A 25,015-nucleotide genomic window follows, 5' to 3' on the forward strand; every position below is an offset into this window, starting at 1 on the left:
TTGCAGTGGCCAGCCTCTGGACACAATGCACTCAGACATTCAGCCCTCTTCTGGCTCTGCATCGGTAGCTGCTGCTGGTACTTTTGAAAGGACCTAGGATCCCGCCCACCCCTCCTCTACAGTAGAGTGAAAGCAATTAAATGCTAGTTCCCACAGACTTACGGCCTGAGCCACCCTCTATGTTCAGAGTAGAGCTGGTACCTCTTACAGATCCCTATTCCTTTTCTGGTTTTAGTGACACTGCCTGTTTGATCTTGCCTTTCTCTCCCAATGCTTTGCCCTGTATCAGGATGGAACATTGAACCTGGAAAAGAAGCATTTAAGATGACTTAGAGGAGGGCCTTAAACTTCACCCATCCTGAAACTAGTTCCTTGCAAGACAGGAAGTGGCTAAGCACAGTTTGTCAGAAAATTTTGAACGTTCTTCCAGTTGCTGTCCTTTGGTTTCCTCTTTAAACTGGAGAAATGAGGTTTTATTTTCTCCAGCTCAAACTGGGGAAAAAAACCAAGTGCCAGACAAGTCATGTACATATTGCCCATGATGTTATCTGGATACGCCAGTTTACTGTAGAGGCTTCCCGCAGTGTATGCCGGGGGGGGGCGGGGGGGGGATCCTCATGTGGAAACAGCCTTATATAAAAAAAATCTTTGAAAAACCAGGGGACAATATTATTCTGTTTTCAAGCCACAAGGTGGCACCAGAAACTGTGGAACAAGTTCCACCAGGGATGATGGCCTTGTAAGAACAGTCTTGCTTCCAAGGGCATTCAGTGGAAGATAAAATGTTTGTGGGAGATTTGGCTGGGTTTTGTTTAAAGATTTTGGACAAATTATTCTAATGTGCTTTATTTATTAGCTGCTTTAAGTCTGACATATGGTGAGATAGATATATTTTGAATAAATGATATTCTAATTTTTCTGACCATACTTCTGTCTTACGACTGCATGACCATACCAACTCCCTATATATTTTTTCTAGATGAAAGTCTTTTGCACATTCATTATCATGGATTGTAAGAGACAGGCAGTACCATCTCATAAGATCACTGGATGTGCCCCTAAATAACCACCAAGAATACAGAGAATACTGGAGCATAATCTTATATACCCTTACTTGGAAGCAAGTCCCATTGAACAGATCAGGACTTTATAAGAAAAATGCATAGGATTGGGCTGTTAGTGTTTAAATGAATACCCGTTTACTCATGAAGCAATATGACTTGCAGACTATTTCACTGTCTCTTATAAAAAGAGAAAGGTAGGAATTTGCCATTAATAGGAATCCATCCATGTTTCATTAACTAGAAGCTATTGGGGATGTTTAAAGGGGATGCAAAACCCATACGTTCATTGTGGGGAGGGGGAGAAATACACGTGATCGCTGAAGGAGTGCAAAGGTATCCTTTGCCACCTGTAGAGTTCCCTCTAGCTAGTTCTATCCTTTTACAGTCAGCCGAGATAGAGGATGAGCCATTTAATAGGCCAGAAACACACAGATAGTGTGAGCTACACAAACAGCTTATCACATAAGCAACCCTAGGTGATGAGGGGTTTTGACAAGACACCTTAGTGACTCCTGAGCAAGCTTAGCAGTCATGGAATAACTCATGAAAAACTGGTTAAACAGGAGGCAGAGAGTAGGAATAAATGGGACAGTCAAAGCAGAACGGGTACCTCGAAAGCATGTTTCTGTGGGTTGCTTTGACTCTTGAGCAGTGAAAGGGATCTTCCATCGTCTTCTCTTCCCCAGCAAGGTCTGAGTCCAGTGGTACCTTATAGACCAAGATTTATACAGTATAAGTTTTCAAGAGTCAAAGGTCCCTTCTTCAGAAAAAGAGGGGAGCCCTGACTCTCAAAAGCTTACACCCTTGAACAATCTTGGCCTCTCAAGGTGCGACCGCACTCAAATCCTGCTGTTCTACTGCAGACCAATAGCTGATTCCGCACACATTGGATAATGTACTTTCAATACACTTTATCAATCGTTGAGGTGGATTTTTCGTTCCGCACACAAAAAAATCTGTCCCAAATGATCTATAAAGAGGATTGTAAGTGCATTAGCCAAGGTGCGGAATCATTCAATGCCTCTACCCGCCTGAAACTGCTCTTGCGCAGCAGACATACTAACCCCTGGAGCAGCTGTTAATCTGACACTGTATTTTATTCAGAGCTACTATAAAATCAAGAGCGGGAGGAAATCCCGGGCCATTACGCCACCTTCCTATCCCCCCCTTTCACAAGAAGTCGGCGAAAGACTGCCCCGTGATGGCGGCGGCCGGGAACGAGGGGCTCTGTCGCTCCTCTGTCGCTCGTGAGGCGCGCCCTTCGCCGCCCGTTCTTTTTCACATCGCCACAGCCGAGCTCTCCCTTCGCCTCGAGCCTTCCGGGGCGGTCGATGGACGGCGGCGTTTCCTGCAGGGGGAGGCGGGCGAAGAACAGGGCTCCTCCCGGTTGGGCAGAGCTTGCCCGCCTTTCTGTCGCTTTCTGTTCTCCGGCACGGAGGCGGTCCCCGTTACGCGACTGACGGACGAGGAAGGCCGAGGCCTGCGCTGCGCTGCCGGGAACCGGGTAGGTTCTCCGGCGGGCGGCCCTCTCTCCGTTTGCACTTGCGGAATTATTTCAGTCCAAACCCGTCGATTCCCAGCGACTTCGGTTGGAGCACCTCAGCGGTGGACGGGGCTGTTAGACGGAAAAACAAGCCCCTGCTGGAAAGGCGCTCCTCATGTGGCATCTCAAAAGGCGTCCCGTGTAAACTCTCGTGGCCGTTACTTCAGAGGCAGGCTTCAGTCCAGCCTTGTGCACATGCCTAGGCGAAGGCGGATAATTTTATGAAAGGGCCTCGGAGTTCATAGGGGGCGAGTGCGAGCCTTAGAATTATAGGGGTGTGTGTGTACGACAACGTTCCCTGTACGTGTGAATGAGCCCGTTTCTCAAATGCTCAAGGTGTAGGGTTGCCAGCTCCAAGTTGGGAAATTCCTGGAGATCTGGCGGGTGAGACCTGGAGAAAGTGGGGTTTGTGGAAGGAAAGACCTTGGCATGGCATAATTTCATAGAGTCCACCCCCCAAAGTAGCCATTTTCTCCAGGTGAACTGATGTCTGTGGCCTGGAGACCAATTGTAATTCCGGGAGATCTCCAGCCACTACCTGGAGGCTGGCAATCCTATCAAGGTGGCTTCTGGTATGACGACAGTGCCAGTCATTTACCAGCTTAGAATCAATAAACCATAAAGGACACTAAATAAAAGCAGCAGATAAACCAGCTGGAAAAGTAAATAAAAATGCAGCCGTAACACCTGGTGTTACATACAGCACGTGGAAATGTTGGGCAAAATAACGGTATTAGCGTGGTTTGTAACAGCACCGTTTTGGTCAGACCCGGCCATGCTGAAGGCGTGGTTTTTCCTTCATTATTCATGTTTATCAATAAAACTGTGGCCTCTAATCTTAATGATGGTGAGTTCAGAGAGAAGGGTGATAAATTATTCCAGATGAAACGGGGGGAAACCCTATAATATTACAAGAGTTAATCCTTTTGCGCATGTATATGGATGCTCCAGTGTGTTCATATTTCTGATCCATGTTTCACAGTGCATGCATGATCACGCTTTGTATCTCTCCACGGACTCCTACATCCACACAGAGTTTTGAAGGGGAGAGGAATCTGATCCCTATAACAACTGATTCTTAGTACAGCAAGACAGAACTGTGAGATCAATTAGTGCCAACGATGCGTGAACATTGGGACAGGAAGTATGAAACTGCCAGTGAAATCCTAAACAGATTTACTCCAGTCTAAGCCCTTTGAAATCAACGGATTTCACTGTGCATGTATTAAATCTTGCACGTCCAGATTTTCACTGAACTCTCTAATAGTTTCCCTGAGGCATCTCTTATACCAAAGCTGGGTAGGACCGTGGCTCAGTGGCAGAGTGTCTGCTTTACATGGAGAAGGTGTCAGGTTCAAGCCCCAGCATCTCCCGTTACAAGGATCAGGTGGTAAAGTGATGTGAAACACTGCTGCTTGAAACTGTGGAGAGCTGCTGCCAGTCGGAGTGGATAGTTCTGTCCTTAACAGATGAGTTATCCAACTCTTCATAAGTCAACTTCAAATATGTGTGTGTAGCTGCATTCAGATGTCATAAACATCTGGTTTGGACCCTCTCCTCTTGCAGGCACACCAAAACTGAAGTTGTCAGTCTGATTCAAATTTGCCTTGACTCTGACGGTGGGAACCTTAGCAAATTAACAACTTAAAATTCAAAACCAAAATTTAATCTTTCAAACTCTCTCTCAGTGATGTACGCAGTCATAAACGTATGCAAGCTCATCAATATAATACATCCTTCAAATATACCCAACTATATGAATCATTCAATCTCTTTGCATTGTACAGTTTAATCATTTTTATGCCTAGTATACAGATCTAAGGCTTCTTCATGCCATCTTGTATGCCTTGCCAAAGAATCCCACTGTGTTTTTCATAAAAGCATACTGCTATCCTCTTTATTTGACATTGTGCGTACATTGTATGTCCTTCCCCTTTTCAGTGGAAATCAAGACAGCTATTTATCATTAGTGCAGCACAACCACAAGGGTAGCTGTTTATCTAACATTCGTGTTATTTTTCAGGATGGCAGAGCCTTCCTCCTGTGATACTTTTGTGGCTCTGCCCCCAGCCACACACAACAACAGGATCATCTTTGGAAAAAACTCAGATAGACCAGCTGATGAAGTCCAAGAGATTGTGTATTTCCCTGCTTCACAACATAAACCAGGAGAAAAGGTTGAGGTAAGAACAAAATGGTGGAAACAGAATCAGATCACATTAGACTTTTTTTTCTTTACAGCTTAAAGAGTGAAACAACAAAATAAATAGTCATTTCCAAAATAAAATCCTTTGCTGGTACTACATTGAAAGCTTGGCTAGAACTGGAAGTCAAGGTGTCACAGATTTGGCCAAGAATATAGGAGAACAGTTACTGATCTTGATCAAAAAGATCATGGAGAATGTTTCTGTATACCAGAGACATAGCTGGCCTGGACTCTTAGCTAAACATGCCAAATAAGGAGTCTAGTGACCCAGAATAGAATAACTTTGGAGAGGGGGAGTTAGGCTGATAATGTATAACTGGCCCAAGATAACCCTGCCCTCTTCAGTCTTCACTCCTAAATTCTCCAGGAATTTCCCAACGTGGACTGGCAGCTGTAGCGGCTGCTGTTGGACAGTAGCAAACAGCCAATCCTGGGTGAGTCATAGAAGCTGTATGGTAGCAAATCTTGCAGTGGTCGCTCCGAGGCCTAACTCTAATGAGGCCTCCCTCAAAGACCAAAACAGCCCTGGAATAGGCCCAGACTTTTGCTGACAGAAACCAAGTTATGAAGGCTGGCAGTACTGTTGTGTTTGCTTAGGAACAGCCCCTGAGTGGAACTGTTTCTTAAAGCTGCAAGTACCTTGGAATAGGCCCAGCCTTTTGCTGACAAAAACCAAGGTTTGAAGGCTGGCAATACTGTTGTAGTTGCTTAGCAACAGCCATTGAGGGGAACTGTATCTTAAAGCTGCAAGTGCTGCTTCTGCTATTCATGGCACCAATCTCTGGATTTAAGTAGCCACAGATCTGGCCATGTTGAGAATTATATTGATTAATTAGCCAAGAATGTGCACTCTTATCAAATGGGACAGCTAGCCATTGCCAGGAGATTATTTAAAAAAACCTATAAATATGGGAAGCTGAATTGATTGGGAGCTTCTTAGAAGTTGCTTGTGACTTTCTTGTCTTTAGGTAAGATATTTCTATGTACTCATGTAATTACTCTCCTTTAATTATATATATATATAGCAGTAATAGATTGTATAATTTTCAATTAGTGTTAAAGATACAAATGTATTTTGTAATAAAATAAAAAATAGAAGCAAAGAGTCTGTAATAGTGTACTATATCTTTAAATGTTTTTGAGGTGTACCTCTTGCCCGGAATTAAATGATCTTCTATAGAAACCTAACTAGATGCCTAAGTGCATTTCTGAATCTGAATCAGACCTGAAAAGAGTCATCTAGAATAGGGGTGGGGAATGTCCAGCCCGCGGGCCGTATACAGCCCGCAAAGTCATTTAGACTGGCCCACGGAGAGCAGTGGACCTGCAGGCGAACCCCCCCAATCCCCCCCTATCCCCCCGCTCCCACTTACCCACTTGGCAGGGAGTGAGAAAAAGGTTCCCCACCCCTGATCTAGAACAAGAAGCTGTTGCAATTATGATTAACAGTTCATTGGCTGCAAGAGTGAACAACTACTTCCTTTAAAAAAAATCAGGCAGAATAAAAAATACTGTGAAATTCAAAAAACATTTTGTAGATTCGTATTACCCTTTTTTGTTGCAATTGTTTTTTTATTGCAGTGCACCTATATAGAAATTGAACAAGTGCCAGAAACGTATGCCGTTGTCCTTAGCCGTCCGTCGTGGCTATGGGGTGCCGAAATGGGAGCTAATGAGCATGGGGTTTGCATTGGAAATGAAGCAGTGTGGGGGAGAGAAGAAGTCTGTGATGATGAAGCACTCCTGGGCATGGATCTTGTCAGGTCTGTAGGCAACGCATTTAGCTTGTTGGATAAAACACACAAGCAGATAATGGGGATGTATTAGCTGGTTCACATATGGGGTTGGATCCAGGCTAATTTGGTAGTTTCCATCAATTCTTCCTTTCGCTGTCATTGTTCAAGGTCTCTCCCCCAGGAGCAGCATTTCATGGAAATCGCTGGGTTACAGTGTGAGTGAGTGGGTGGGTGGAGGCAGGAAAGTTCCATTTCACTGATGGAAAATTTAATCTGGATTCAACCCATGCATTGGTGTCTCATCACTGCACTACTCAGCACGTACCCACTCACAGCTGAGTGTGTCCAGTGGCTCTGGAAAAAGACTGTGTTTGATGAAAACTGTAGCTATGATGTTTGATGGCCCTCTTATATGTATGCCAGATATCACTTGAAGTTGCAGTCATCAAGTCATAAACATGTCTATGTTAACCTAAATGTTCATAATTCTGGGAAATATATGAAGACTGCAAGCTATTAGCTGCTCATAAATATTTTATTACAGTATCAATAAATAATAGACACCGCTTGTCTAGGAAAATCTTATTTTATCTTAGAGGAGGAAAGCCTTGTAGTTTTTGTGCTCCTGTAACACGTGCTGGCATCTTTCTGCTGTGCCAAGATAGTATCTTGCTTTTTGATGTTGCTCTGTTATAGCTCTCCCCCCATCCGAGACATATGTATATTAGTACTGCAGATCTTACGATGTGGCATTCAAGTCCCCCTTTCTCTCCTAGTATGAATTTGACTCAGTAGCTACAATCATAACTTTTCCTCAAACAGAATCCATCTCCCAAGAAGCTTGATCTGAATCCATTGTTTTCTCTGCCAGTAGCACCCAGTCCTCTATTAATGGCTGTGGAGTCGAAGCCTCCACTTTGTTGTAATAGCAGCACCCTATGCAAGGTCAGTCAGGGCTGAGCAGCTTAGCTGTTCCTACCTTTCAGAACTCTTCCAGATTTTCTTACTATACCTACCATTCCCTGCACGGATGCATACTTAGAAATTGTTCTAAGGATGCATCTTCAAAGATTTGTGAGTAGTCCTTCTTTGCAAAGCTCTTAGGAGAGCAATAGCTTACACTTCCAGAACCAGGAGAGGAGATTTTTAAAAAAAAGATTATAAAATAACGTGCACCCACTGCAATAACATTCTCTTCAAATTGCTGTTAGGAGTCTAGAAGATCAACTTCCTGCGAAAAGTTAACACTTTGGGTTTTTTTAGACTTGGACTCGAAAGAGCTGATACTGCTGAGAAAGCTGTCAGTGTCATTGTTGACTTGTTGGAAAAGTATGGCCAAGGTGGAAACTGTATGGAGAGCCATATGGCGTTTACCTACCATAATAGTTTCCTGATCGCAGACCGAAAGGAAGCCTGGGTGCTGGAAACCTCTGAAAAGCACTGGGCAGCCGAGAGTGTGAAAGGTATGAATGATGTTTATCACTTGTGTTGTGTCTTATGAGTAGATTATGAAGATGTGACTTGCAAGTGACCGTCTTCCATATGCTGCTTGAGCACAGATGTTGACAAAGGTGGCGTGAAACGATACCAGCATGGCTATGTCAAGAACAGGCCCAGAGCCATTTTTTTTCTCTGCACAATTTATTTATTAATTAGTTAAGTTAATCGACACAATGTCTTGATTCACTGCATGCGTACAGTTAGTTGAGATTTAAAAAAAAAACCAGATTTGCATATGAAATAGTGCATATGAAAATGGCAGGTGACAAGTACCAGCTTAGAAGTGGCATTCTTCTCTGCTAAATCAGGCTTGATATTACAAGATTTAAAGAGACAGAAGGGCAGAAAGCAGATCTCACGCCTGACAAAAAGTCCTGGTGGGCTGAAAAGTTTGCACAATGATTTGTACGAATTTGGTTGATCCAATAAAAAGCATTATATGAATTTTGTTCTGGTTTGGGGGAATTTGCATGGACCAATACGGCAATACAACTTTTTTCTGTCTTCCAGGTCTAGTTCTGAACCGTTTTAGTGAATGAATTCATTTAATTAATTGATTAAAATTATTTTGCTCAAAAAGGTCCTCCTGATTCATCAGACAGGTCCCATGACTCTTGGGAGTGGGTTTTCAGGGGCTCAGGAAGCAGGAAACCCATATTCTTCAAGCTCTATTCCATTTGATGATGGTTGGACCCAAGTCCAAATTTGTGTCTTCGGCTCGCTTCGGCAGCACATCTACTAAAATTGGAACGATACAGAGAAGATTAGCATGGCCCCTGAGCAAATGCAGACTTTTGTTTGTCCCCTGCACTTTCTGCCTATAGAGCAACATCTACTATCAGCTGTGGAGGTCTGGGCCAAAATCTGCTCTCAATGTTTTCACCATGACAACAACATTATACAATCCTTCGTTTCCAGCAGTCTCGACATAGATTAGTTAACATTGTTTTGTGCAGTTTTGATATTGTTAGCTGCCTTGGAGCATGCCACATTGAGAGCCTGGGAAATAAACGTATGAGCGGCAGGGAACCATCAATAAATTTTGTGTTCTGGACTTTTTTAAAGCTTCCGTAATAAAATCTGCTCCTATCTTTCAGGAGTCTAAATGAAACCAAAAATAATAAACCTATTGTGTCAGTTTGTGCAGAAAATTTTAAGATGTGTAAAGAAGAGACTTATTTCCACAGTTCCTTTCTGTTTTCAAACAAATCAGAGGGAGTGCGGAACATTTCCAATCAGCTGTCAATAACCAAGGTTGATCGTGGCCATCCAGAAATAAAGGATTATGCTCGGAGCAAAGGCTGGTGGGATGGTGAGAAAGAGTTCGATTTTGCTGCCACGTATTCCTATGTCAATACTGCCAGAATGACTATGACAAGAAGCAGATACTGTGAAGGCTATAAACTGCTGAAGAAACATGAAGGTACCCTTGAATTATGATTGAATTTATGTTCATACATTTTTATATACTCAAAAACATCTGATGTGGTAATAAAGTGCAACTGTTGGACACCTGGGCCCTTAATTTGGCAAGTTATTAGACAAACAGGCCTTTGAAAGATATACTAACTTTCTACTTGATGTTGGAGGTGGAAACACACATTTCAGGCATTTGACTGTGCTACTTTTTTTTTGCTTTTCACCAAGGAATAGTGTTAACTGCCATCCATTAAGCTACTTAAGCTGCAGACACTGAGCTTTTGAGGTGTTTCAGAAACTGCAGTGTAGCAGTTCATTGTGAAATAGCCTGATGGTTCCAGCATCAGGATCTTTTAAGATTTATTGATATGATACATGAGGAGCACACTATACCTACCACATCCTTTCAACAAAAAGCATTTGCCTCAGATAGCCTCCATGTAAAAATTGTGGATCTGAGGAGAAAATTATTTTCTAAGTGTCCACTTCAGTGTTGAAAGTGAATTTCAGGGTAGGAGTGGAGGATGCTTCCAACGTGGGTCTCATCACAAGGCTGTGGTAGTGAAATCTCTGAGAAGATTGGACTACTTCAGAATGTAAATACAAACCTGTCCTCAATTCTGGTAACCAGGACTAACAACCATTCGCTGTTCATTTTTCCTAACAGTCTTCAACTTTTTCAGATTCCAGAATGCATCTTTAACCTGCGACGTTGGCCTCATCGTGCACTTTTCACATATTGTGTTGTAATTCTGCTCACATAATAGATCACATTTCCAGCTCCCCCCCTAAACTGCAAGCTTATTGCACCCCTTAAAATTCTGTCTTTTGGGCTGGGGTCAGGAACAGTCTGGGTATAATGTGGAGGTCTTCAGTGGAAGGGGGAATCGGGGAGATTCCCCTCCACTACTCCTACAAGACACGGTCTTCCATAGAAAATAAGCATTGGACACAACACTTTACACTAGACTTTTGTCTTCTCTTTTTGTCTCTTCCTCCTCCTCTGTTTCACTCCCAAGCAGAGGTTTGTGGCCAGCTTCTTAACGCGGTTCTCCTGATTATGCAGGGTTGTGTGTCGCGATGCTACTGGAATATAAGAATAGCCTTTACTGAATCACACCCAAAGACTGGTGTGACAAACACAGATTGTTTGTTGCTCTGGCTCTTTATTCTGCCTCTTGGATCAGTGAAAGCCTACACAAAAAACTGGGTGAATCTGGAAGGAGCTCATCTTTTCCCCTAGCTGCCTACAGCTTGTATCTCTTCACAGTGATTCTCAAAATAGCTATTAACTTAGTATTGATAGCTTACTAGATGTACATCAAATTGCAGGTATGAATTCCTCAAAAAAAAATTAAGCCCAAATAAAATTGCACCCCTCTGTTTCAATATTCTTCCTGCTGGAGCCCAGCTACCCCCAATTGCTGCAGTTATTTTGTGCTCACAAGTAGTTTACTTATAGCTATAATACCCCTGTGAGCATGCAAATCCTGCATTCATTTGAGGGATTGTAGTTTCTGAATACTGAACATTTTTAATACCTGTCTGAAGTGATGGTGTTGTGAAGGTTCTATCAGTGTCTTTATCTAAATCCCCATTTTCAGGTACTTACCTCAGCATTTTTAAGGCACACCAGGTGTTCAGATTATCAGCCTAATGCTGTTTAAGCTTTTGGTTTTTTTAACAGATCTTGAAAGAATCATTATTGTAACACGCACTAATCTCTGAAGATTTTACTATCAATTGGTTTTTTTAAAACAAAATCTAAAATTTCAGCACTAGCAGATTTGTGTTTAACGTTGAGATTGTTAACTTAAGGTGGTCACTATGTGTTTTTAGAAGGAAACCCCAGGAAAACATGTTGAAAACCTTTTTTAAAATAGAGCACTAAGTCTGGAACACATTGAGCATTTGAAAAGGACAGAGAAGGAGATTCATTCATCTAAATGAGAAGCCGGTGGTCAGGGGAAAAGGATAAAAACAATACAGTAAGGAGACATAAAACTGTTTCCAGATAACACAGCTTTTGCAGGATAAGTTATAACATTTCAGTTACAACGTTTCAGATGTTAACTCTTGGGTGCATAGAGCAGTTAACAGTCAAGCTCGTATTCTTGAGGTGAATATTGGTCTTTTCTAAACCTCAGGATTCTTACAGTGTAAATGTGAGCTCAGGGCCAACCTACACAATACGCCCGACATACATGAGGTTATAGGTGAGCAACTGTACTCGCAATCAGATGTACATTGGGGAAGACTTCTCATCATAAAAAATGCTCACGCACATGGCAGAGCTTCCAGCTTCCCTCCTAATTACTTTTGCAAGCTGAAAGGGTGGAGGGGCTTTTCGCTTCTTTTCTCAGGCTCCACTTTCCCTAAAAAGGACATACAGAGCCAGAGAAAAGGGATGAAAAGCCTCCCCACCGCCCTTTCCTCTGGCAAAAGTTTCTACGCTTACGGAGAGGCCATGTACGTGGTTTGATAAGAGGCACTGTTTTGGTATGATGGTGTGTAAACACAGTGTGTTTTCTTCTAAATAGGCAGGATAAGCGCTGAAACGATGATGGCTATCCTTCGGGACAAGGAGAGTGGCATTAATATGGAAGGAGGCTTTATGACCACCGGAAGTATGGTCTCTATACTCCCTCAGGATCCCAGCCTGCCTTGCGTTCATTTCTTTACTGGAACTCCAGATCCTGAAAGGTGATATACAATATAATTTGTCACAAATGTTAAACCCTAGCAATGCAGGTTTTCTTAGTGCAGCCTGCTTACTTGCTGTTGACCTCTAACCATTTTGAACCAACTCCAAAATGTAACAGAAGTACCAGACTTGAACTTTAGCAGTGGGTCTTACTCTTTATTAATGGCTATTCCCGTTAACAGATTGGACAGCTGTTCCAAGTATATTTTTATTTAAAAGGTTTAAAATAAGTTGGATTCTTAGCAATCAGATGAATAACAGTATGACTTTTTGACTCGGTGCCTAAAAATGACTTTCACTTGATGCCTAAGAGATAGTAAAGTTGGTACCATATTGATATTTCTGGAGAGGAATTCCATAACTGGGCACTGCCAGAACCAAGTTCTCATCCCATCTCCCACCCACTTGAAGCCTGCTGGGTGACCTTGGGTCAGTCAGAGTTTCTGGGAGCTCTCTCAGCCCCACCCCATCACAGGGTGGTTGTTGTGGGGATAATAATACTTTGTAAACCGCTCTGAGTGGGCATTACGTTGTCCTGAAGGGTGGTATATAAATTGAATGTTGCTGTTGTTATTAACTTCTGGACCTATCTTTGGCCATATCTACCCAGCCTCTGAAATGGGGAGGGTATCCAAAGCAGGGCTTTGGAGAATGATCTTAAGACATTTGCAGAATTGCAAGGAAGCAGGCAGCCCCCCCTCCTATCCAGATCCCAGCCTGTTTTAGAACTTTTTAAAAAACATCTTGTGTTTTCCTTACCCTCTGTAACAGTGTGGCTGCTCCTGGGGCTCCATCTGGCCTGTGTTTATGAGAACTGAAAAACAAGTGACCCAAAATAACCAATGTATGTTTTGCCTGCAGCTGAATATTAGCCCGTTGATGGTGCCATCATTTTAACTACCCTTTAATTATCAGAGGTTTATATGGTAATTAAGAGAAACTGAGAGGACTTGTTACTACGAAGTTTATTTGCTCTGGCCCCGTTTGCTGCGAGGGGTCTTATTTTTGGACTCAAAACATCATCTTCTGTAAAAAGAACAGCATTTAAAAGATTTTAAAATATCTGCATGTGATTTCTATGTATCTCTTAATTTGCTGCTAAAAAACTTCTTTTGAGGTATCACTTTTTAAAGCTCTGGCTCGGCAAGCAGTTTTGTTATCAATGCGATGAGACAATAGGGAAGACAGCCTTCCTGAGGTCAGCTTCTTTAAGCAAGTATAAGGCAGCTTTTCTCTTCACCTGTCTTACAGAGCCCCAAAAGAGAAATGATTGTGTAGTGTTTAAACCAGCACTTTGAATGGCACCTAGAAACAACTTGTATGACAAGGGAGATCTTGTAAGATTGACAAAATACATTCAGACTACTCAGTCCTGGTTAATATCAGGTGGTCTGCAAAAGCAGTCCCGCATACAGTAATTTAATCATTGTATATCGTTTAAAGATCACTTGTTTGAGGAGTTAGGTGTGTTTATGGCATCTGTTTCGACTGCCTAGATAATATAACGTAGTTGGGTTAGGAAATACAAGTTGAAAGCTGTCCTTAAGGAAAGTAGGGGGAGAAGCGTGCAGAGTGCGTTGGTCAACTTGGGGCTGCTGCTGATTTTCATTTTACTTTGTGTTTTTATTTGCCTTTACAGATCTGTCTTTAAACCTTTCATTTTTGTGCCAAATATTACCCAGCTGCTAAAAACCAGTTCTCCAGTGTTTGGTCCTGAGGATCCAGTTAAAAAGAAACCGCGTTTTCAGACTAAGCCAGACAGAAGACACGAACTCTACAAAAAACATGGAAGTGTGGCTGTCCTGATGGAAGTCTCCAAGGTGGGTTGATCTACAAGAGATCTGCATAGGATGAAGAGTGTAGATATAAAATAAAGTTCAGGAAAAGAATTTGTACAATGTGCTCTTCCTGATTAATCCTAGAGCATAGGCCTAGGTATGCTCAAGATGATATATGCACACTCTGAAGAATCTCTTTCCTAGGCTTGGGCCAAGCCAATTAACCTTTAAGTTCGCCTTGGAAGCCACATAACATCAGATGCACAGCCTTGCACCAGAGTGCCATTCAATAAGACAGAAACAGTTATATAGCTGGAGCTATGCTTGTTGTCTTTTTAGCCCTGGTCCATAAATGGTAATTAATCATTCATAGATGATAATTTGCAGGGCAGGAAGGTGTATGAACAAAGGATGAGTACTGAAGCAAAACCGAACTATTCCAAAGTTTTTTACTCAAATGGGAGGGCTGCATTGTAGGGAAGATGCTTCGCTAATGAGTCAGGGACCATAGACTTCATCACTATATTGCCTTACATATTATCTGCTGCTTTAAATATGTACTCCTATGTACCACCAGTGCTCCATGTTGTCTAATGTTAGTCCTAGAATTTATGTTCTGCTTCAATATTTTTTCTACTCTGCATTGTATTCTTGCTAATACTATGTCTTTTAAACTTGTATCTATTTACCCTATGGTATTGTTTATGAAATGTCCTTGATACTGATTGTACTAATCTCATACTGTGTAATCCGCCTTGAGTCTCAGTGAGAAAGGCAGACTATAAATGACATAGATAATAATAACATCAGGGTTTGGATTCGACCAGCTTTTCTACTGGCTGAAAGAGAAGGGGTGGCCTCTTTGACCACCAAAAGGCTGTGCTGGAGATTATAGGGCCCGATGGATGAAAGCCGTATGGGAAATGGTATGTAGTAAGGAGATACTCACTGAAAAAGCAGGCAGGATCCAACCCAACAAATATAAAAGACTGCAACAGCAGCATAAAACTAAGGAAAGTAGATAAAAACTATTGAAACGACATCAGAATAAAAAAATTACCAGAAAACAAATGTATAAACTTTTGATCACCACAAATATAAAAGTATAATAGCTGCTACAAAATGTATTAAATTATAATATAAAAAGCAAGAGGCAATTTATCTAGAAGCCTGGGGGGAATATACACACTTGTATATACACACACTATTACATATAACGCTCACAGAGAAGGCACTATCCTTTGTGCTTACCTATCTAGCCTCTCGGTGGGGAAATGGGGAAAGCACATCAAGTATAAAGCTTTCTGAAGACAATCTTAACTAGCGAGCAAATTTATACAAGAGAAATTACCTTTCCCAAACCATGTAGGACATTTTAGATAATTAGTAGATTATTCAGATCCTTTAGAACTAGCAAGTTGTGGTGGTCCTCAAAATTTGTAACAGCTAGCAGCCTAGCTGCTTTATTATGGACCATTTGAAGCTTCTCTAGTCCGACACTCTAACCACTACACCGTGCTTGCTTTTCTTTTTGTGCAGTACACTGGTATGAATTTTCTGTTTAGTTTACCACTTAATTAGTTTGTGATTAGGAATGAACCTGCACAAGAATGAATACTCAAAACTCCGATAAACAATATAAAGTCCTAACACCACAACTAGGAGATGCGGGTGGACTATGGGATGAAATTTTAAAAAACAAAAGATTATAGGTTGGATTCTATGGAAGATTTCCGTGTGCAACACAATCCTTGCAGAAGCAGTAAAATGCCTTCTTGCTGCATGCTTGCACTAAGTGAAAGAGATTGCATCCACACTGTCTTTGCATGCAAGATGTAGCCCGAGGTATTTTTTCTGAAAACAGTTCCAAAACTAAATTAACCATGTTAATTGTTTGTAGTTATATTCACATTAAAGCACAATGTGTTGCTGCAGCCATTGTACTGTTCGTGCAAGCAGAACTTCACTAAGTAAATTTTCCTTTCTGATGCATTGCTAAATCCAACTCTATTAAAGGTAGTCATGTAATATTGGAGAGTGCATTGCGTTTTTAGTTTATAGGCAATCCTAAGAATGTGTTCTTCGGAGTAAGCCCCATTGACAGACTTGAATAGGATTCCGAGACTGGCTTACAACCATGCTCTTAACTTTGAAATCTTTTTATATAGGAAAAGGGTGACAAACTGTTGAAACAGACTCGAAATTTGGAGAAAGAGAAGATAAATGAAATGGAACATATTTTACAGAGCAGACATCTTGATGCTGACCAAGCAGTTAACCTTTTCTCAAAGTGCGTAGAAGAAGAAATCCGTGAATATACGGCTAACGACTAAAGATCTTCTGTTGTAGAACTGGATACCGTTTGCACTTTGTTGTCTGGATTAAATCTCCCTTCCCAAAGCAGGTTTGTTTGGTTGCACATTGCCAGTTCCAGCTAAATTGCCTTTACTGAGCACATACTTGATTGTAAAACAGAGCAAATATTAGGGACATAGGTCCGTTAATTATGAATACTGCTTTAAACCAACATTTTGGCCATCTAATGATGTGATTTTCACTGTGCATTTATCTGCTATGACCACTTACTGTCTGTATGTAGAATTTAGCATGAAGTGTCAAACAAAGTAATGTTTGTGGACACAAATGAGTTTCTAGAGACTGGAGTAGACATTGCATTTTGGATTGCATTTTGCCCCAGTGTTCGTAACCCACGATTAACACAAAGCCAGAGTTTGCTCTTAACCAGGATTTGAACCTTGCTTACATGAATCATGATGTATTGTAGGGCAATGGCAGTGTAATCTTTAATCATGTGGATGGCAGGAAGAAATTGCATGAGAGCACAGGGTGCCCCTGAGCTTGTGAGTCACTCCTGGTCTTAGAGACCTAGATTTTGCAGTAGAAAACTTAAATAGAAGCTCTTAATGGAAGTAATATATTTAAGAAACTCTAATACAGTGTATTTTATATATTATTACATGGAATAAAAATACAAATATGCTGTAACATCAGTCTCAAAATTTGTACTGAAAGGGGAAAATATTTTTAAATGGAAGTAATGGAATCACATGGCTATTCTACTACGCTGCCAAAAAAACAGATAGTAAAGTTTGGAGGTCTATTATTGTAAAAGTGTCTTTCCAGTCAGTACAAACCATTTCTACCATTCCTATATATTTATCCGTCATATTGCATCCCTCTTTTGTATGCCATTCTGAGAAAGCACTATGAGCAGAATGTCATGACTGCTGTGAAGACACTATTCAATACTGTGCTTTTATTACTCTGATAGTATTATTTTCAGTTATCCAGGCATTTTTGAGAATATGCTTCTTCAAAGATTTATACAATGAAGCAAATGCATTGAACATAGATAACATTTTGATGACTTAAAGGTTTAATAGCAATTTCCTTTAGAGAGAAAAGACTTCTTATGCAAGTATGTTAATTTGACATTTGCTGCAGTTATACAGCAGAAGTTGGTTGCATCCAGGGCTTTTTTTCAGCTGGAACGTGGTGGAATGGAGTTCCGGAACCTCTTAAAATGGTCACATGGCCGGTGGCCCTGCCCCCTGATCTCCAGACGGAGGGGAGTTTAGATTGCCCTCCGTGCCGCTGGTGGCGCGGAGGGCAATCTAAACTCCCCTCTGTCTGGAGATCAGGGGCGGGGCCACCGGCCATGTGGCTATTTTCTCTGAGGGCAACCCACTGAGTTCCACCACCTCTTTTCTCAGAAAAAAGCCCTGGTTGCATCTAAGACCCACTGAAAGCCATGAAATCGAACAGGCATGAATGAAAGGTCCATGGCTTTCCCTGGGTTTTAGCTGTGACTGTTGCAGTCTGCCAGGAGCTTGGGTGTCACTGGACACAACACACCTTCAACTATGGGTGGATTGTGGCCTAAAACGTGATGGTCAGATGCTAACCAGGAACCAAACAAATTAATGAACCAGATGAATAAACCACGTACATTGAAAACAAGTAGGCTTCTGTAAACATTTGAGTAGCGTTATTTTGTCTTTATTTGTATGAGGCCTGTTGGTTTATGTTTTTTTTTTAATAACTGATTTTTTTTCTCCACGGAGTGTTATAAAGAAGATGGGTACACAAATCAATGGGAAGCTTTAAAAAGGTACATTTCTGCAGTAGTTTACATGTGGGGAATTTTACCACTGTATGCAAACTCTGATAGTGTTTTCTGTAGGGGTGTGGTTTTGCAGTGGATTGAAGAATGCTCATGATGCCAAAGAACAGTGAGAAATTCTGTGACGGTACACAAGAATAAAAGCTATTAAGGACTGGACAGTATGACTTTTTGTGGTCAGTTTTCTGGTGGCAGTGCCCCCCCCCCCCAATCATCAAAGGTTGGTCTGTGCAGTGCAAGAATCTGGATCCCTGGAATGAACTGGTGGATCTCCCAGAAGCTGACTGCAGCCAATTTAATAAGCGTGTGACAGTCCCCCCCCTCCAATGCAGGCCACATTAAAATTGATCTAATTGGACTTCATATTAATTATACTCCCAACGGCAGCAGCTTTTGTGGCTTCTGCTTCTCCTTTTAGGGACACTTTCCAGTCTCTGCTGCCTGAGTATGTGTACATAATCATTGGATGGAAAAGAGCCACCAACTGTGCTCTTTACCCTTCATCCTCTTGGTCAGTTCAGTCTTAAATTCAGCTAGGACTTCTACTGGGTGGAGTGTGTGTGTGTGTGGGGGGGTGTTTTTGGACTCTCTTGTGCAAGATAACACAGCGAGTGTTTCTGGATCTACAGGCAAGGTTTCAGGGGGTGGTAAGGTGCTGTTACTCAATCCTCCACCCCTCAGTCTATGGGTGCTGCAGAGGCCTGTCTTATTTCCCATGATAATTTACCACCTACGTGAAACCACTGGGAGATGGAACAACTACAAACACTCTTTGGTCTCTCCAGGGAGCCGGCGAAAAGAAAGCCTGAATCAGCAACTGGAGATGACTGGATGGGCTTGAACTGTGTTTAGGATTGCCGCATGTTCTGGATGAGCCTGCAACTGCCCCAAGATACCATGCTTGCAGTCTAGGATACTTCTGGCTGCACCTTTGTTGCCTGAGCAGTAAGACTCCAAGGATGCACCGTGATGGATTTTAACCAGTTCCGACTGGATCACTGGCAGCAGCCACGCACCTCGTGGAGATCTAGCCCAAATTATGCAGGCTTAGTGGCATCCAGGTGAGCCTTCAGTGACACACACTATGTGCAAAGTACATTTAGAAATTCTGGTAAGTTACAAAATACTTTAACAAGGGTTTTAATTTGGTCATGGAGATTCTGTGACCCCCGTCTTGTTTACTTGCATTTGGTTATCAGTTTGATTCAAGACTCAGGACCAGACTATTTGAGAGATCCACCCCAGTCAACCAAGATCAACTACCTTCTGTCCCATTTAGCCACGCTCATGGCTCAGGAAAGGCCAGTGGGTATACACAGAGCTCTCTCGGCTGTAACCCTGCATTGAAAAAAAAACCCCAAACCCAATTGTCTTGGCCCCACTGCAGTTGACCATTTGGAGATCTGTTAAAACATGAGGTTTGTCTAATTCATATATCACTGTTCTATCATCTCAAGAATATAACCCAAGGAACAAAAAGCCAAGGACATTTTAAATTAACACTGGTTTAAGTAATACTACATATTACATAAGAGTTAACAATCTGCGTACGAAACGTCAATTTACAAACCAGCGGCAGGCAATTCAACTCTGCTAATAACCAATTGGGTACAGTACAAATAATGTTTATAGCCTGGGACCAAGACATTTTAAGCCCCCTCCCTCATGTTGTGGAAAGAAATATTTGGAGCTACAGAATAAAACAATCTTATTTATTGAGAAATACAGAAAATGTAGAATGACGATGAACTACTTCCAAAATGAATTTCTCCATAATTCTTCTCAAAATAGACAGAAACAAGATTGGCTTCAGAAGTAACAGCAGCACTTCCATTTTCAGCTGCTGATCAGGTTAAATAAACCAAACTTCACTATAACAATCTTCATTATGAAAGATAGGGTCAGTCTGCATACAAGCTACGTCAGCAAACTTTGTACGTACAACATTGATGTAACAGATACATGTTTGACAGCAAAAGGAAGTTGTTTACATCTTCCATGCATATCGGCGTAAATCAATTGTGGCTAGTGATTATACTTTAGGCTGTTAGGACGACTAACTCCTCCTACTACTGCAGCATCACAGCCAAAAGTTTAAGAAGCCTGCCTTTGAAATACCATCCATATGCTTACACAAATTAAATATACCACCTCGATGAACAAAAACGAAAGGTCGTCAGAGAAAGATAACCAACGCAGATCTAATTATTCTAAAGGAAGAAATAAAGTCCTGTTCCAAATTCATTTCACTTTGTTCCAGTTACACTTGTAATTAGTACCTGTATGGAAAGTTAACATTCCTCTTTCCTTTCAAGAAGATCAATAAAGGCCATTCCATTTTCTAGTGTTCTTTACCATGTAACACCAGCTTACAATGAGAAAAGGGACAAGATATGTAGACAAGAAACACACACGGGCATAAAAAAAAAATAGAGCAGCTGTAAATTGATAGGGGAATTACTGGCACTTGATTGCATTGTCTCTATTAAGCCCATGAAAACAGAGGGTTTTTTCCCACCCCCCAAGTCTTTATTCTAACCATACAATATACATCAATGAGTTCTTTAGGTTGCAATATTGAAATAAACATCAGACCTAAGTCAAGTATTTGGCTCTGTTTATTTTTAAGAAAGGCCTTTGTTCTAATTTGGGAGGTGCAAATTAGGAAAATGCTTGAAAAAAATATCATGCTTAAGGGGGCAGTCCTGCATACCCGTAGGCTGGTTTAAACCCCATGGACTTTTACAGGAAAGCAACTGACAGTATACAGGGCTGCAGCTTGCTCCTGAGTTCTTTCAAGGACTGACTTGCTTAGATAAGACCCCAAAGAGCAAAACTTGCTTGTTTCGCAGTTTTGATCCTTCCAAACACCCACAGTGTCAGCTTAAATGGCTTTGCCTTCAAAAAGGAAAAAGAAGGCACACAAGCTAAGAGTTTTTCAAGAGCCAACCTTGGCTCTCTTTTTTTTTTGGCCGACGTGTCACATGATACAAATGCATAAACAGAAAAACGAGAGTTTCCTCCGAAGCACATTACACGCAGTAAGGAAAATTAAGATTGGTTACTATAATGACTTCCGTCCACATTTTAAAAAATGAGAACCAATAATCTCTTATTTATTTTAATTTATACGAGTTCAAATAATTCCCTGAAGTGACCTACTGCATGTCAGCATTCAATACATGTTAGAGATCATTCTCTTTGGGTGGGAGGCAAACAAAACCCTATTACAGCTGAAAAGTGAACAGCTGTGCCATACAAAAACGTGTCATGGCAGAGTGTTAGGAAAACCCTGTCTGGGCAATATTCGAAGGACCTTCCCATTTCCATGGCTCTCTCTTGCCACAGATCTTCTGGGAACAAAGCGATAGTGTAACTGTTCATCCCGAAACTCAAATTCATTGGTAATGTGCTGGATGATGCCGCCTTTCACCAATCTGTCTCCGTACACCACAGCTTCCCCGCGGTCTAAGGCGAGGCCAACTTCGATGAGCCAGTTCACCAAGTCACAGCCAAAGAAGACGCCAGTTGCCATCTTCACCCCACACCTGTATGTCAAAGGAATGATTCACCCATATGTTCTGTAAATCTCGCACCAGCACTGCTTGATGAGCAGGGGAAAAGCAGGAGAAAATGGGAGGAAACAAGGAAAGATAGCATGATAGTTAAAAGAACTTTAAAAAGAGGACTTACTAGCCATTAAAAGCTTTTTTGCAAATGTGATTACCTTTTCCCATAAGTCACAATCAAAACACATGCGTGTGTCTACTAAAGTTAGTACACATGTAAGATCACACTTGGTTAACTGGGTTAGTGCCTAGGAAACAACCAATGATTTCACATTCATGATTAAGATCTCCACTCGACACACAAAAAGGCCCAAAACAGAGACAGACACACAACTAAGGCCTCTGGGTCCTAAGAAACTAAGGGATACCTGATGTGACACATGCAGGGCACTGCTAAGCCATGCATAGAAAGCATCGATTCCCCCCCTCCCCCCCAAAAAACATGTAATGTTTCTATTACTTGTTTCCATCACTCACTAAGAAAACAGCATCCAGAGTTATGCTATCCCCTTCAAGTAAGGGACTGTTGAAATAGCAGCTCCCGTGCTGAGGCTGTCAAACTGTTGTTCCTGGTGGTTGTATTTCATGCAGAGGGAACTTATTTAAAAACTCCTTCAAATATACACCAGCACAAGTACCTCCACTTCCTATAAGTCGGGAGTGTGAATCTCTGGCACTGACATACTGATGCTGAACGCTGTTGTGGTGCTAAAGAACTTTTGATCACTATACCCCTTCACATGAAGTGTTACCACTTTAAGAATAACTGCCCAAACATGCATCCTTCGAATGCAGTTATGTAACTCTCATTTATAAGCTGAGAATTCTGCTAGTTTAGAAGAACAGTAATTAAAATCACTTATTTCCTTCATTTCCCACTAATCTACAGGATGCTCGGAACTGATATCAAGAAAGAGATGAAACACCTATTCCAATGCTGCAGCCAGAGAAGAGAACTTTTAACCCATAGCAGTAAACACACAGTCATTCTGTGGACACGATTTCCATCCACAGAAGCACAACCTCCCTACCTCCTCCCTTGCTGCCCAAAATGCTGCTCCGGGGGGACCCTGAGGAATGTGGTGAGGTTTGCCATGGAAAGGGAGAATTGGCAAAAAGTTTCCATGGAAGGAGGGAACAGGCACACAGAAATTTTAGAAGAGATCCAACCCAATATCCAGAAGTCTCACTCGCAGTAGCGAGCGATTCTGCTTCTCTTAACTGTAAGTGGAAGCCAAGAAGTAAGAGTTCTGGAGCAAGTCAAGACCAAACAGTGCCGCACAAGTTAGCGAAGGATAACCAAGCACTCTCTCAGCATTCACATTAAATTAAACAGCAAAATGTGAGAAAAGTGTTAGTTTGGATTACTGAAGGGGGAAAAAAATATCACCAAAGTATTGGACCAACACCACAGAAGCAGTCTGATGCAGGATATTAAAACAAGAACAGAGAAACGTAAGAATGACAGACAGATGAGAAAGGGGTCAAGGGAATGCATACATTTTATCTCTCTACGGAAACATGTACACATTCAATAGTATTTAATTTCAAACAATTTCAGAGCAAAAGCATCAATATTAGTAACATTTCCTCCTGGCTGATGCTTTCAAATCAGATTTTTTAATTAAATTAAATCCATTCAGCTTGTAACTTGTAAAGAAGTTCTTGCGCTCAAATACAGTGAAGTCTCACAGAACCTTCCAAGAATGAAAATACATAACCCAAAATTACCATCTATGTAAAAAGCAAAGAAATTCACCATGTCCGTATCACTGTATGGGCCAGGTCTGAAAAACCACAAGTAGTGGGAGGTCACGGATCCCTCAAGCCTTCCCCTTCTCATTACCAGCCATGCAAGATCACCAATCATCACTCGGCGGTCAGGAGAGCCCAGCGGCTAAAATGTCGTGGCCCATACAGGGCCACAGTGAGGAGGAAGAATTGGTTCAAACTGTGTGTGAACATTGCTCTAAATCTGAAAATCTGAACACTGGTTCTAAATGGGGCAACAGTTAAAATGGGGGAAAGAAACAAAGATTGCATAGTGCCTTTTTACTCTAAACAAGAAATCTTTGGGGATGTCATTTTCAATTTGGTACCAAACTGTTTACAAAACCAAACAGGATGATGAATTAAGACTTTCGGCTGTAGAAAGATCTCAAGGTGTTAAGAAAGCATGCCCCCCCCCCCGCCAATATTCCCAAAGTAGTGCTCTTGAAAACTAACCACCATCTTACGTCCAATGTTGTTCAATCTATAAATGAGCCAGGTCAGAAACTAATCATCTTCCTCCACTGCTGGGTTTATTGATCAACAGCACCTGATGTTGCCAGATGTTTTCAGGAAAGGTGTACATTGCGTGTGAACTTCAATGAGAACAAGTGCTTAAAGCTCTTATAAGGCTGTCATATCATCTGTAGCCGACTCATGTACATCAAGCAAAGCCTTGACAATGGCTTCCCATCATTTTGGCTTAAAATCAAGTACAACAAAGGCCGGGATCCCGCAGTCAATTTCTGCTGGCAGAAAGGGGTGGTGGGGGCTCTCCCCTCCTGCTGCAGGTCCCTCTGACTTGACCCCGGCCCCAAGAGCATCACTTTTGGCTCCAGCAGGAAGGTGGAGGCAAGGAATTCCCATTTATTTATGCTGGGTATTTATTCTGGGTATCCAAGCCTAAGAAGTCCTGTACTTTTTAGTGTGATTTGGAAGCATTTATTACAGTAAGAACCATTCACAGGTTGCATGTTGCCTAACTTATTCACCATCTAAACCCCCAGCCCAAACATAATAAAGAGCACTCTCATGCTGCCCCACCTTCTGTCTTGGACAATGCTCCTGACGCACAAATCTTTGTGGTAATGAACAAACTGTTGGCATGTCATCCGGATTTCCTCAGGTACGGAGGAGTCCCTTCGTTCTCCTGCTTCTCTATTACTCCAGAGGAACTCAAACCTGAAAAACAGTTTGGAACAAAACCCAAAACAATATAATAATGATGTAGGAAGAATAGGAAAACTTTAAATGATTCCGTCAATGATTTTCTATAGATTATTGATAACCCAACCTGTCAGAGCTTTTGCTTTTTTTTTTTTTGAAAAATTTTTATTGGGTTAGAATCCATTATTTCCACATTTACATTCAATTTTCCCCAATTTTTTCATCTCTAACCCCCTCCCTTTCCCCCCCCTTTTTGTTGACTTCCAACAGCTTTCCAACCCTTTGTCCCCTTTCCCTTAATTTTATTAGCTTCCTCTATCTAAAACAAATATATATTCTCCATTATTCTAAGCAGTACATCCTTAACTATTTTTAACAGTATATGCCCAAACTGTAAGCCTTTGTTTCTATCTTT

General features: G+C 41.6%; 2 protein-coding genes and 1 pseudogene across 7 annotated transcripts in view; 2 read left to right on the forward strand and 1 right to left on the reverse strand.

Annotated features, from left to right (window-relative positions):
* The first annotated feature begins 2,464 nt into the window (after window positions 1–2,464).
* Window positions 2,465–17,573, forward strand: SCRN3 (secernin 3). Its single transcript, XM_054970343.1, has 8 exons — window positions 2,465–2,568; window positions 4,631–4,790; window positions 6,395–6,576; window positions 7,813–8,012; window positions 9,263–9,472; window positions 12,009–12,171; window positions 13,812–13,992; window positions 16,119–17,573. The coding sequence occupies exons 2-8, from the start codon at window positions 4,632–4,634 to the stop codon at window positions 16,281–16,283; spliced, it is 1,260 nt and encodes a 419-aa protein (XP_054826318.1). The 5' UTR covers window positions 2,465–2,568; window position 4,631; the 3' UTR covers window positions 16,284–17,573.
* Window positions 8,766–8,865, forward strand: LOC129325359 (U6 spliceosomal RNA; annotated as a pseudogene).
* Window positions 17,574–19,792: 2,219 nt separating the features above from the next.
* The window catches only part of GPR155 (G protein-coupled receptor 155), a 55,353-nt gene continuing 50,130 nt past the window's right edge, over window positions 19,793–25,015 (reverse strand). For 5 of the 6 annotated variants that reach the window (XM_054970336.1, XM_054970339.1, XM_054970337.1 and 2 more), the window contains exons 15-16: window positions 24,478–24,615; window positions 19,793–21,642 (exon numbers count right to left, since the gene is read on the reverse strand). In XM_054970336.1, the coding sequence (XP_054826311.1) occupies window positions 21,363–21,642; window positions 24,478–24,615 (418 nt within the window). In that variant the 3' untranslated portion in view covers window positions 19,793–21,362. Of the gene's footprint in view, window positions 21,696–24,477; window positions 24,616–25,015 lie in introns of all 6 variants that reach the window. The other variant, XM_054970342.1, reaches the window with a different exon arrangement.

The sequence above is a fragment of the Eublepharis macularius genome, chromosome 2 (assembly GCF_028583425.1).
Source record: "Eublepharis macularius isolate TG4126 chromosome 2, MPM_Emac_v1.0, whole genome shotgun sequence".
Classification (NCBI taxonomy): domain Eukaryota; kingdom Metazoa; phylum Chordata; class Lepidosauria; order Squamata; family Eublepharidae; genus Eublepharis; species Eublepharis macularius.